The following is a 13,370-nucleotide window of genomic DNA, read 5'->3' as shown; positions in this document are numbered from 1 at the left end:
ATTCTTTTCATTCTCAAATTCCTAGTTAAAAAGATGCAAGTTATAAAGAGATGAGTATATTTCATGTGCTATGACCAGTGTTTCAAACTCAGTATCCTGCTTCATTTTCCTGATGCCTATCAGACTTTGGACATTTTTTTCTTTTGTCAAATTGCCCTTCAGAGCTAACAGAACCGTAATGAAAATTATGATTAGGAAGAATTTGTCTTCTTCATCCTCCTAGCCCCAGAATCATCTTACAATTATTTTTACTTCTACCCCCACAAGATTCATGTTATACTCCTGCAACTTTTCTTGGCTTTTAAGAAGTCTCAGCATTTTTTCTCAGGCTTGTCCTCCCTATAAACTGCTCCATGGATGAAATTATTCCCTCCCACTTCTCAGGCAAACTCTTTTCTATAATTAGGTAATATTATTGACAACATATAATTCACATTTGTAGCATAAATGACATAGTTGTTCAAATAAAGAATATTGTACTTTTAAAAATGAATCAACTTCTATAAAAGGCAAAACTATGGAAACAATAAAAAAGATCAGTAGTTGCCAGGGGTTGGAGGGGGGAGGGATGAGTAGGCAGAGTGCAGAGGATTAGGGCAGTGAAAATATTCTGTATGATACCATGATGGATATATGTCATTATATATTCACACATACCTATAGAATGAACAAAACCACGGGTGAACTCTATCATAAAACTGTCGACTTTATAATGCTTCAGTGTAGCTTCATCACCTATAACAAATGTCCCACTCTCGTGGGGCATGTTGATAATGGGGGAGGCTGTGCATGTTGGGGGCAGGGGTATATGGTACATCTCTCTGTACCTTCCCCTCAATTTTGCTGTGAACCCTAATCTCCTCTAAAAAAATCCTAGGGGGACACCTGGGTGGCTCAGTCGGTTAAGCATCTGTCTTCGACTGAGGTCATGATCCCAGGGTCCTGGGATCAAGTCCTGCATCAGGCTCCTTGCTTGGTGGGGAGCCTGTTTCTCCCTCTGCCTGCCACTCCCCTTGCTTATGTGCTCTCTCACACTCTCTCTCTGACAAATAAATATATAAAATCTCTTTAAAAAAAATAAATAAGTAAAAAATCCTAGGGATGCCTGGGTGGCTCAGTCGGTTAAGTGTCTTCCTTTGGCTCAGGTCATGATCCCAGGGTCCTGAGATCGAGTTCCATATCGGACTCCTTACTTGGTGGGGAGCCTGCTTCTCCCTCAGCCTGCCGCTCCCCCTGCTTGTGCTCTCTCTCTCTCTCGCTCTTTCTCTCTCTGACAAATAAGTAAATAAAATCTTTTTTTTTTTTAAGATTTTATTTATTTATTTGACAGAAAGAGAGAGACACAGTGAGAGAGGGAACATAAGCAGGGGCAGAGGGAGAGGGAGAAACAGGCTTCCCACAGAGCAGGGAGCCCAATGTGGGGCTCAATCCCAGGACCCTGGGATCATGACCCGAGCCGAAGGCAGACGCTTAACGACTGAGCCACCCAGGTGCCCCTAAAATCTTTTTTTAAAAATTAAAAAAAAATAATAATAAAATCCTAATTTTAAAAAAAATGTATCGGATCGCCTGGGTGGCGCAGTCAGTTAAGCATCTGACTCTTGGTTTCAGTTCAGGTCATGATCTCAGGGTCGTGAGATCAAGCTCCATGTAGGGCTCCGCACTCAGTGAAGAGTCTGCTTAAGACTCTCTCTCTCTCTCTCTCCCTCTGCCCCCCCCCAAATAAATCTTTTTAAAAAGTAAAATAAAAAATTAAAAATACATATAAAAATGTATCATAAAATAAAATTAATTCATCAACCTAAGTGACCTCACTTGCTGTAATACCTACATTGAGATTCTGTCTTTTGAAAAGGTAAGAGCAGCCTGGGCTTTCTGTACTCACTGGTCAGTGTCTCTTTAACTCTTAGAAGCCTCTGTGACTCAAATTCAGGTAACTAGTGGGATTTCACATAAACTGTAAACCGTTTAGTCCATAGACTAACCCACTTTCAGGTAACTTGAGGTTTTAAGTTTGCTTACTTTCTAAGAATGGAATCCTTGTACCTTAGAGTTTGCCTTTTAAAGTTAAAAAAAAAAAAATGTACCCAGGCAATTATTAGATTTCTTTGGTTCTAAACAGAATAAACCTTGATGTGGTAGTTTGAATTTATAGGGAAATAATAATTGTTCTAATGGTATTTATTTGTTGGCAAATATCCCACATTTAGACTATCCATGTCCAACTATCTTTTTTTCTCTAATTTGCTATGGTTGCAAATGAGGGCTAGAGAGAATTAGTTTATAGATGTGTTTATTATTTATTGATACACAGTTTTTGTGTGGATTGTTTTAAATTCAAATTAGCAATTTCAGATAGAATGAAGCTCTGTGGTATAATCTTTATTATTTTATGGTAATACAGATAGCTTTTAAATTCTTAGTTTTCGTAGAGGGATGACAAACGGACTGACCAAACTCATCATCTTTAGAATACAAACATGATGAATGTGTTTTTTTAATGTATCTGAATTGAAACAATAGGTAATGCTCATAAGCTGGGGTTTTTTTTTAATGTCTACTTTTATCATTTTTTTAGTACAACACCTCAGGTATTGAGCCCCACTATCACATCTCCCCCAAACGCACTGCCTCGAAGAAGTTCACGTCTTTTTACTAGTGACAGCTCTACGACCAAGGTAATTTAAAGATTTCCATATGTCACATTTACTTAATGCTTCCCCCCCATCTCTAATAAATAAATTGAGAGACTATTTAAATTTTTCTAATGTTTTTTTAATTTATAAAGCTGTCTATAACATTTATAAATTTTCTTGGTTCTTTAATAAATATTATAAAACATTGTTCAAAGGACAAAATTGTTATGATGGGAAACAGATCAGTGGCTATTAGGAGTTAGGACTTGGGAAGATATGACTACTAAAGCATAGCACAAAGGAATTTTTTTGTGTAGTGGTCAGACAGTCCTATATCCTTATTGTGGTGGTTGATTACATGAAGCATACATATAGAACTATCACGTCAAAAAAAAAAAAAGTACATGTAAAAACTGATGAAATCCAAATAAGATGTGTAATTTAGTTGATAGTATTGAACCAATTCAGTCTCCTGGATTTGATGATGCCCTGTGGCTATGTCAGATATTCTCACTAGGAAAATTAGGGGAAGGATAAATTTCCTCTGTTTTCTTTGCACATTTCTTTATACAAGGACCTCATTATGCCCTTGGTAAGTTTTTGTTGGTCCATTGACAAATATTATGGATAATTTTTAACTTTGACATGAACAATTCAACAGTTTTATAACTTACCAGTTATAATGCTCTGAGACAATTAGGTAATATTGCATCCATTTATTTTCTTATTTTTAAATAATAAATGAAAGTTATACGCTTTCAGAAAAGAGCAACAAACAATACTGATTTACCTTACATACTAGTTCATTAATACAATTTATTTTCAGAATTGTTGCATTTAAAATTAAATGACTTTGAAATTTTTTGTTATAAATTTTTTCTGAGAAAAATTTAGGCCAGTCAAAACCATATATTTATTTTGTGACTAATACTTGAGAAAGGATTGGGAAGTCTAAAATACATGCGTTTAACAAATGTGGAATTTTCCTCCTTTACAGGAGAATAGCAAAAAGTTAAAAATGAAGTTTCCACCTAAAATCCCAAACAGAAAAACTAAAAGTAAAACTAATAAAGGAGGAATAACTCAACCCAACATAAATGATAGCCTGGAAATTACAAAATTGGACTCTTCCATCATTTCAGAAGGGAAAATCTCCACAATCACACCTCAGATCCAGGCATTTAATCTACAGAAAGCAGCAGCAGGTCTGTTTTAAATGCTTAATATCTTCTTTGTATTTTATTTTATTCACTTATTTTAAGTAAGTTTTTTCATGTTCATTAAAGTACCTTCCATTTTTTCTAGATAGATGTTGGAATTTTTAATAAATTATTTTGTATTAGCCTTTCTAGAAAACCAAACTGTTTTATTGTGTTTTCCTCCTTTGTTTACTATATTGTTTTCTCCTAGAAGGTTTGATGAGCCTTCTTCGTGAAATGGGGAAAGGTTATTTAGCTTTGTGTTCATACAACTGCAAAGAAGCTATAAATATATTGAGCCACCTACCTTCTCACCACTACAATACTGGTTGGGTACTGTGCCAAATTGGAAGGGCCTATTTTGAACTTTCAGAGTACATGCAAGTAAGTATAGAAAACTGTTTACATGCCTTTTTAGAGCTAGTTTAAATTAAAATGCCTGTGCTTGAGACAGCTAGATCTAAAAGGTCAATATTTAGGGGCACCAGGGTGGCTTGGTTAAGCATATGACTCTTGATCTCAGCTCAGGTCTTGATCTCAGGGTTGTGAGTTCAAGTCCCACCTTGGGCTCCACACTGGGTGTGCAGCTGTTTAAAATTAAAAAAAAAAAAAAGGTCAATATTTATTATGTAATGTCTTTATTTTCTGAGCATTTTAATATATAAATAGACAATTTTTTCTTGTGTTTAAGGGTGAGTAGTTTAAATTTGGGGAGATTGCTTGAGATAGATTTGTAGAGAATCCAAGTCATCCATATATTTTTTTTTTTTTAAAGATCTTATTTATTTATTCATGAGAGACAGAGAGAGAGAGAGAGGCAGAGCTCCCAAGGAGCTCTGGGATCATGACCTGAGCTGAAGGCAGATGCTTAACCGACAGAGCCCCCCAGCCATTGAGCCCTGGGTAGGAAATTTAAATTGGAAATTAGAATTTTCTTTGGCTTTGTGTTAATAATCTTCTCTTTTTCTGGTATAAACAGATAACTTAAGCAACGAATATAATTAAAACTAAAGGATAAAAGTCTTGAGGACATTATGTCCTCCATTATATACAGTTTTCTTCATAGTATTTTTCAAGATTATAAAACATATGAAATGCCAAAAATTCATCCCAGTAGGAACTGTGCATATAGTAGAAAAAATTTTTATTATAGACACCTATTACATGGTAATATATATTTTCAGATCCAACGGAGTAGGGTACAAATATTTCACATAAGAATATATGGATGTGGGCGCCTGGATGGCTCAGTCGGTTAAGTGTCCAACTCTTGATTTCGGCTCAGGTCATGATCTCAGGGTCTTGAGATTGAGCCCTGTGTAGGGCTCTGCACTCGGCACAGAGTCTGCCTCGGATTCCCTCTTTCTGCCCCTCCCCCTGCTTGAGCTCTCTTGCTCTAAAATAAATAAAATCTTTAAAAAAAAAAAAAAAGAATATATGTGGGCGCCTGGGTGGCTCAGATGGTTAAGCATCTGCCTTCGGCTCAGGTCATGATCCCAGGGTCCTGGGATTGAGTCCCGCGTCGGGCTCCCTGCTCAGCAGAGTCTGCTTCTCCTTTTCCCTCTGCCTTGCTGCTCTCCCTGCTTATTCTCTCTCTCTCTGTCAAATAAATAAAATCTTAAAACTAATTAATTAATTTCCTACCCAGTTTACCTTCTGAGCATTTTCTCTCCCCACCCCTAAACTTAAAAAAATTGTTTAAAACTTTAAAAAATATATATATTAATAAAATTTCTCTAAAATAAATTATTTGAAGTTTATAATAAAGTTACTTTTTTGCCCTGTTTACTTTCAGTTCATTTATTCAGTGCATGTTATGTCTTAGATTCTCTTCTAGACTCTGTAATACAGCTAGACAAATAATTGCTTGCTTTTATAGAGCTTGCATTCTAGTAAGAGAGATAGATTGTAAGCCAATACGTGTATAAGGACAGGTAGCAATAGGTCATAGGAAGAAAAAAATGAAGCATGTTAAAGGGATTGCAGGACAACGATATATGGAACTATTTACCAAAACGTATGCTCAGAGAAAGGAGGTGACTCCTTCATGAGCCATGCAAAGATCTGGGGTGAAATGTGTTCTAGGTAGAGAATAAATACAGAAGATACCAACTCATGTATTATTGTATGGTAAAGAAAGAAGTGTTGCTGTAGACAGATTAGCCTTATTCATTGCTAGAAGTTCCATGTTTGGATAATGGTCCTTTACTGATACGTAGGCAAAAGCTGTGTTTGGCAAGCCCCTTTCAAAATTATTTCTAATTTATTATTTCACAGGTCCTTTAAGATACATAATTTTTATTGTTTCCCTATAATTATAGAGCAGTGTCCCAGATACTTAACTAAACAGAAGCCTTTGTTTCAACTTAATTTCATGAGTTTTTTTCATTTTTCTTTTTGTCTATGCCACAGTCACTTTTCAGAGGAAGCAATAGATCCTGAAAAATTTGAAACCAAAAGATTTCCAAAACCTATATTTGACTTGTGGTTAGGTCTGTCTTCTTATAACCAATGCCTATTGGAAAAACTTATCTATAACTTTTAAGGGATTTCAGAGAAGTTAAAAATCATTAAGCTAATCCTAGATAATATATAGCCATTTCTTGAAGTTCCTAGTTTTATAAATGCTGTTTCTTTATTTCACGCCATTTTCATTTCATTAAGAACAGTCCAAATATTTTTTATTCTAAACTAAACTTGACTTTCAGAATTTTGAACTTTTGAATGAATAAACTAGGGAACTACTGATTGGTTTTATAAAACCCAAAGCCTCTGGCGCCTCGGTGGCTCAGTTGTTAAGCGTCTGCCTTTGGCTCAGGTCATGATCCTGGGGTCCTGGGATCGAGCCCCGCATGGGCTCCCTGCTCCGCGGGAGGCCTGCTTCTCCCTCTCTCTCTTCCCCTGCTTGTGTTCCCTCTCTCGCTGTGTCTCTCCCTGTCAAATAAATAAGATCTTTGAAAAAATAAAATAAAATAAAACCCAAAGCCTCAAACTTCAAGGTGAGAGAAACCATTCTGGGAGCTGTGAGTGAGGGGAGGAAAAAAAGTAGCTGAGGAGGGACCCTGAAGTCAGGTTAGTGCTGCAAAGGAAAAGAGAATCACTAGGCTGGAGCTACAGTTCCCCCGCAGGTATGACATCGGTGGGTATGCTCAGTGTTCAACATGTCATAGCATTGGTAGCCAACTGAACCTGTTTTTCCCCTAAAGTTTTTAACTCAACCTCTTAATAAAAGTCAGTGCATAAGTAGTTTTGTGTTACAGAAATCATTATTCTCTCGCTTTTCCTGAGTTATTCTGTAAAGCCATTATTAAAACTTGGAAATGTGTTTTTTGAGAATAAAATAATTGACTTGTCCTTTGTAAATTGTAACTTTGTATAGATTTCTCCTCTGTCATTTTGGTGGAAACGTAGGTTTTCTTTTCACATTTAATGCTCTTACCATGACTTGTGTATACCTAGGTTAAGTGTGAATTTGATTACCTCAATATTTGACCTATTGTGGAACATTGTTCATTGGGACCCTATGTTATTACTAATTCACATAAACACTGTAAAACAAGGCAGCATTTAGGTCCCATGAGAACAGTGCCCAGTGCTCTCCCTGCATATATGTAAATTGTATCAACTTATTTTCCCATTAACTAGTTTTTTTATTTCAGGCTGAAAGAATATTCTCAGAGGTTAGAAGGATTGAGAATTACAGAGTTGAAGGCATGGAGATCTACTCTACAACACTTTGGCATCTTCAAAAAGATGTTGCTCTTTCAGTTCTTTCAAAAGACTTAACAGACATGGATAAAAATTCACCAGAGGTATGATAACTGAAACACTTTGCTTATGTAGTTGTCTTCTGATCACCCTTGCCAAGTGGGGATGAAGCAAGTAATTCAAACACCATTTAGCATCATCCACACTTTTTCACCCTTCTCTACAGGCAAAGAGGGACTCAGAGAAGAGAAAAGTCCTAGAATATGTGGTGCAGATTCATAAGCATATATTTTATTCAAGATTAATCAAGATTTGGCTGTATTAAAATTGCTGTTGTTGGGGCATCTGGGTGGTGCAGTCAGTTCCGCATCCAACTCTTGGTTTCAGCTCAAGTCTGATCTCAGGGTTGTGAGATCGAGCCCTGTGTCAGGCTCCGTGCTCAGTGCAGAGTCTGCTTGGATTTCTCTCTCCCTCTCCCTCTCCCCACTGCCCGCACTCACGTGTGCGCGCGCTCTCTCACTCTCACTGAAATAAATAAATCTTTAAAAAAAAAAAAATTGCTGTTGCCAGCAGGATTAGTGTTCATTAAGCAGAAATTATGTAGATTGGAAAAAGCGCTAATTTTAAATTAAAGTAAAATAGTGGTTTTTTATTGTCATTCTAAGACATAGGCACAATTCATTTGCATGCTCCAGTCCTGTAAGAATTGTATTTCATTGCATCTCAAGATTAGTTAGTGGTACTTGTATAACATATCTAATCTTAGAATTAAATTAAAAACAGTCAATTCTCATTATTCTTGGTAGTTATGTTCAGTAGTTTTTGTAAACACTATTATTAGCAAAGACTAGATCATTTTATTTGGGAGAAATGCACACACACACACACACACACATCCTAAAAACAACCCATCCTGGTAGGTTTTATTATTTTTATTTTATATAAAAGAGAAAATGCTATTCAGAAGTGTTAAGGTGATTTGCCTGAGGCTCCCCTACAACAGGTACCATATTTAGGATTCAATCCTCTGTCCAACTGGCCCCAGAGTCAGAGCTTCTTGCCCTGCACTGCACTTCCCCCTACACTCTCTATCCTTTGGTCATCTCTATGTGAGAGATGAAACAGGAGGCATAGAGTCACCTTTTTTTTTTTACTTCAACTGGGACCGTGCCTGTTGGACAACTCATATGCTGGGTGACCGCTAAAGCACTTGCAAGTGTAGAGTTTGGTTTTACAAATACTATAAATTTTTACAAGTAGACAAATTCACCAATATGAAATCATGAACAGTGAGGATCAACTGTATCTATTAAAACTTCAGGGGGTGCTAGGTGGCACAGTCGGTTGAGTGTCTAACTCTTGGTTTCAGCTTAGGTCCTGATCTTAGGGCTCAGGGTTGTGAGATCGAGCCCCCAACAGGCTCCAGGCTCAGTGCTAAGTCTGCTCCAGATTCCCTCTCCCTCTCCCTCTTCCTCCGCCCCTCCCCCATGCTCTCATGCGCTCATGCTCTCTTTCTCTCTCTCTCAAATAAATTTTTAAAAAAGATAACTTCAGTTTTTGTTTTTCTGTTCTAAGTGAGTTCTGAGTCTTGATTTTAGTCATAAATTTGGTTTTGTTAGAGAAATTGAAACAAAATTTTAATTATATATTTGGTTTTTGTTTCCATCTTTTTTTAAGGCCTGGTGTGCTGCAGGGAACTGTTTCAGTTTGCAACGGGAACATGATATTGCAATTAAATTCTTCCAGAGAGCTATCCAGGTTGATCCAAATTATGCTTATGCCTATACTCTATTAGGGCATGAGTTTGTATTAACTGAAGAATTAGACAAAGCATTAGCTTGTTTTCGAAATGCTATCAGAGTCAATCCAAGACATTATAATGCATGGTAAGTGCTAATGAAGTGGAAAGACAATGTCTTACTGATGGGACTGATACTCAGTAATTTTTCTTGTTAGACATCTCTTTATTGTCATGAATTTGGTTACTAATACTTAAGAATAGTATATACTGGTTGATAAGTTGTAACCAAAATGTTTTTTTTTATATGAAATGTGTACTTTTAACAAACTCTTAAGTTAACTAATAAATACTAGATCCTTATACTCAACAGTTTCAACCTTTTCTCCTACCAAACTTTTGAAAATAATTGATTTTGTTATTTGATTTGTTTCTTTTTCTTAAAACACTGAAACAGTGATTCATATAGAACATGGTTGGGAAAGTGGAGAGGACTAGTATAATCACCTATTGGATAGTAGAAAATAAACATTGAAAACTATCCACTAGTTGTTGCTCTTTACAATGTTCTGGTTTATTAAATACCAGTCTAGTTCATTAGCTTTATTTATTTTTTCTTTTTTAAAGATTTTATTTATTTATTTGAGAGAGAGAGAATGAGAGACAGAGAGCATGAGAGGGAGGAGGGTCAGAGGGAGAAGCAGACTCCCTGCCGAGCAGGGAGCCCGATGCGGGACTCGATCCCGGGACTCCAGGATCATGACCTGAGCCGAAGGCAGTCGCTTAACCAACTGAGCCACCCAGGCGCCCCCATTAGCTTTATTTAGAACTCGGTGTTCCAGTTTATTAGGTAATGTCTCTGTTGAGGAGGTTACCTGGCTCATATAGTTAACAAATGAAGAAGGCATTAAAGGGGCACCTGGGTGGCTCAGTTGTTAAGCGTCTGCCTTTGGCTCAGGTCATGATCCCAGGATCCTGGGATCAAGCCCCGCATCGGGCTCCCTGCTTGGCGGGAAGCCTGCTTCTCCCTCTCCCTCTCCCACTCCCCCTGCTTGTGTTCCTGCTCTCACTCTCTCTCTCTCTGTCAAATAAATAAATAAAATCTTTAAAAAAAAAAAAAGAAGGTATTAAAAAGTTCTTATTTCTGCCTCAACACTGTATCTACTGCTGACATTTTACTGTATTTTTCTTGACTGACTTAATAGTTTTACATATCAAGAAGTGTAATTCTGATATCATAACTCTGCTACAGTTTTTATGTCAGACATGGTTTTCTTTTTATCTTTTGAGGTAGTCATTATAGCAGTTGAATTTTCATTCTGTCACTAAATCTGAATCACTATATATTAAAACATATTTTTTTGATCTGTGTATATACATTTTTTTAATGGATTATATCTCATTTCTAAGTAGTTACATTACCTAAAAGATGGCCTGACAAATGCTGGCTTCTGCTGACATATTAGACAGTCAGGCTTGCTGGTACTGCCTTCTCTTCACGTAAAATACTCTGTAATATTTTAAGAACTCAGTTCTCAATAGGACTTGTGTTGTTTTTTAAACGTTTGGGTATGTCCTATATTATAATAGTTGCATTCTTAAAAAACCTTACCATATCAAAATTGTTATAAAAATAAGGAATTTAGGTAACTTTAAGTATCTAACTTAAAGTATCTAAACTTAAAATTTATTATTACAACTCCAGAGTAAATAGTCTTTCTTCTGTTGTTCCACCATCACCATTATTAGCACAGAGCTTTTTATACCTTTTCTTCACCCCAAATATAAGAAGATATATTGTGCTTTCTTCTTATACATTCATTTGGTGTTTATTCCCCATTGTCATTATCTAGTTATAGCCAAAAGAGGTTTCCTTAATGTAAATCAGTCACATTATGTTCATTTGGTGTTTTGAAAATTCAGAAGAAATACCTGTATATCAAGTTAACATGCTCTTACATAGCCTTTAAAATTTATAATTTTGGGGGCGCCTGGGTGGCTCAGTCGTTAAGCGTCTGCCTTCGGCTCAGGTCATGATCCCAGGGTCCTAGGATCAAGCCCCGCATCGGGCTCTCTGCTCCGCGGGAAGCCTGCTTCTCCCTCTCGCACTCCCTCTGCTTGCATTCCCTCTCTCGCTATCTCTGTCTCTGTCAAATAAATAAATAAAATCTTTAAAAAAAATTAAAAAATAAAAATAAATAAAATTTATAATTTTTAAGTCTGCAGGAGTATATTTTGATATAGTGAGGAGAGGGGAAGCAGAACATGACACTATGCATATGTAATTATAATGATGTATATGCATTTGCACCAATCATATAGAAATAGCATTGTTAAGAGTTTAGGGTTTAGAATCATAAAGGAAGGATCTGACTATAATCCTTATTAGCTGTATAATTTGGGGCATGTTATTTAACTTCTCTAAACTCATTTTCCTTATTTGAAATGTGAGTGATAACAATACCTATCTTGGCTCAGGTCATGATCCCAGGGTCCTGGGGTCGAGCCCCGCATCAGGCTCCCTGCTCCGCGGGAAGCCTGCTTCTCCCTTTCCCACTCCCCCTGCTTGTGTTCCCTCTCTCACTGTGTCTCTCTCTGTCAAATAAATAAATAAAATCTTTAAAAAAAAAATACCTATCTCATTTCCTCCTAGGATTAAATGAGATAATTCACATAAAGAGTTTAACAAAGTTATTGGCACACACATAATTAGCCACTCAGTAAAAATGAGCTGTTAAATCTAGATTGTAATGATGGATTTAAGGATGTAGTTTCTTTTTTCCCCATTGTCAAAGTTCTATTTGATTGATTGATTTGATTTATTGTTTTTACTTACAAAAGTGATTTGTCTAAAATGCTATGATGAAAAAAATTTTTTAAAAAATGAAATGCTTTGATGATTTTCTTATGATTGATAGTTTTTGCCTTCTCTGAGACCACCAGTATTTCTCCTTAGTTTATTAAAATGCCAGATTCCATAACATACCCTTTTATTAGTTGAGCTAAATTACCAGCCAAAAGTTCATATTCCTAAAATTATACTTTATTTTATACTTTCAGGTATGGTTTAGGAATGATTTATTACAAGCAAGAAAAATTCAGCCTTGCAGAAATGCATTTCCAGAAAGCACTTGATATCAACCCTCAAAGTTCAGTTTTACTTTGCCACATTGGAGTAGTAAGTAGCTTTCCAAATATTTTTCAGTGAATCTCCCTTGCGAAATGTGTTTGTTATTGACTTAATTGCTGTGGTGAAAATTAGGGCTTTTTGTTTGTTTGTTTGTTTGTTTATATTCTTGGAACAATATTGTGGCTTATTTTATAGCCAAAAATACCACCTTTTTCCTTGGCATAAAGAGAAATGACTGGAGTACCCTCATTCCTCAGGCAAGTCCATTTCTCTGAGCTTCCATTTTATAAATGACAAATAATACCATCTTACTACCTTGTAGGGCTGTTGTAAGACTCACATGAGATACTTCATATTTTGAAAGCACTTTTTTCCATGTTAATATTTAGCTTCTAAATTCAGTAATTATTATTTCAAGACAAATGGTTCCCTATGTTTTAGCTGCTGAGTGATATAGATATGTCAGAACTAATTAAAATTCTTTTTTTATTTTACTTTATTTTTTATTTAAATTCAATTAATTAACATATAGTGTATTAATAGTTTCAGAGGTAGAGTTCAGTGATTCATCAGTCTCATATAATACCCAGTGCTCATTACATTACATGCCCCCCTTAATGTCCATCACCCAGTTACCCAATCCCCTGATGCACCTCCCCTCCAGCAACACTCAGTTTGTTTCCTATGATTAAGAGTCTCTTATGGTTTGTCTCCCTCTCTGATTTCATCTTATTTTATTTTTCCCTCCCTTCCCCTATGATACTGTTTTGTCTTTTAAATTCCACATATCGGTGTGATCATGTGATAATTGTCTTTCTCTGATTAACTTATTTCGCTTAGTATAATATCCTAGTTCCATCCACGTCATTGCAAATGGCAGGATTTTACTTTTTTGATGGCTGAGTAGTATTCCATTGTATATATATACACCACATCTTCTTTATCCATTCATCTGTCCG

At 36.2% G+C, this 13,370-nt stretch overlaps 1 protein-coding gene across 4 annotated transcripts in view; it reads left to right on the top strand.

Annotated features, from left to right (window-relative positions):
* CDC27 (cell division cycle 27) overlaps positions 1-13,370 on the top strand; it is a 74,143-nt gene that overhangs the window by 40,522 nt on the left and 20,251 nt on the right. For 2 of the 4 annotated variants that reach the window (XM_032429335.1, XM_032429333.1), the window contains exons 10-15: positions 2,579-2,678; positions 3,634-3,841; positions 4,050-4,219; positions 7,495-7,647; positions 9,221-9,429; positions 12,342-12,459. In XM_032429335.1, the coding sequence (XP_032285226.1) occupies positions 2,579-2,678; positions 3,634-3,841; positions 4,050-4,219; positions 7,495-7,647; positions 9,221-9,429; positions 12,342-12,459 (958 nt within the window). Of the gene's footprint in view, positions 1-2,578; positions 2,679-3,633; positions 3,842-4,046; positions 4,220-7,494; positions 7,648-9,220; positions 9,430-12,341; positions 12,460-13,370 lie in introns of all 4 variants that reach the window. The other 2 variants (XM_032429334.1, XM_032429332.1) reach the window with 1 other exon arrangement.

The sequence above is a fragment of the Phoca vitulina genome, unplaced genomic scaffold (assembly GCF_004348235.1).
Source record: "Phoca vitulina isolate PV1807 unplaced genomic scaffold, GSC_HSeal_1.0 scaffold41, whole genome shotgun sequence".
In the NCBI taxonomy this organism is placed as follows: Eukaryota; Metazoa; Chordata; class Mammalia; order Carnivora; family Phocidae; genus Phoca; species Phoca vitulina.
This window is presented reverse-complemented; position numbering and strand designations above follow the sequence as displayed.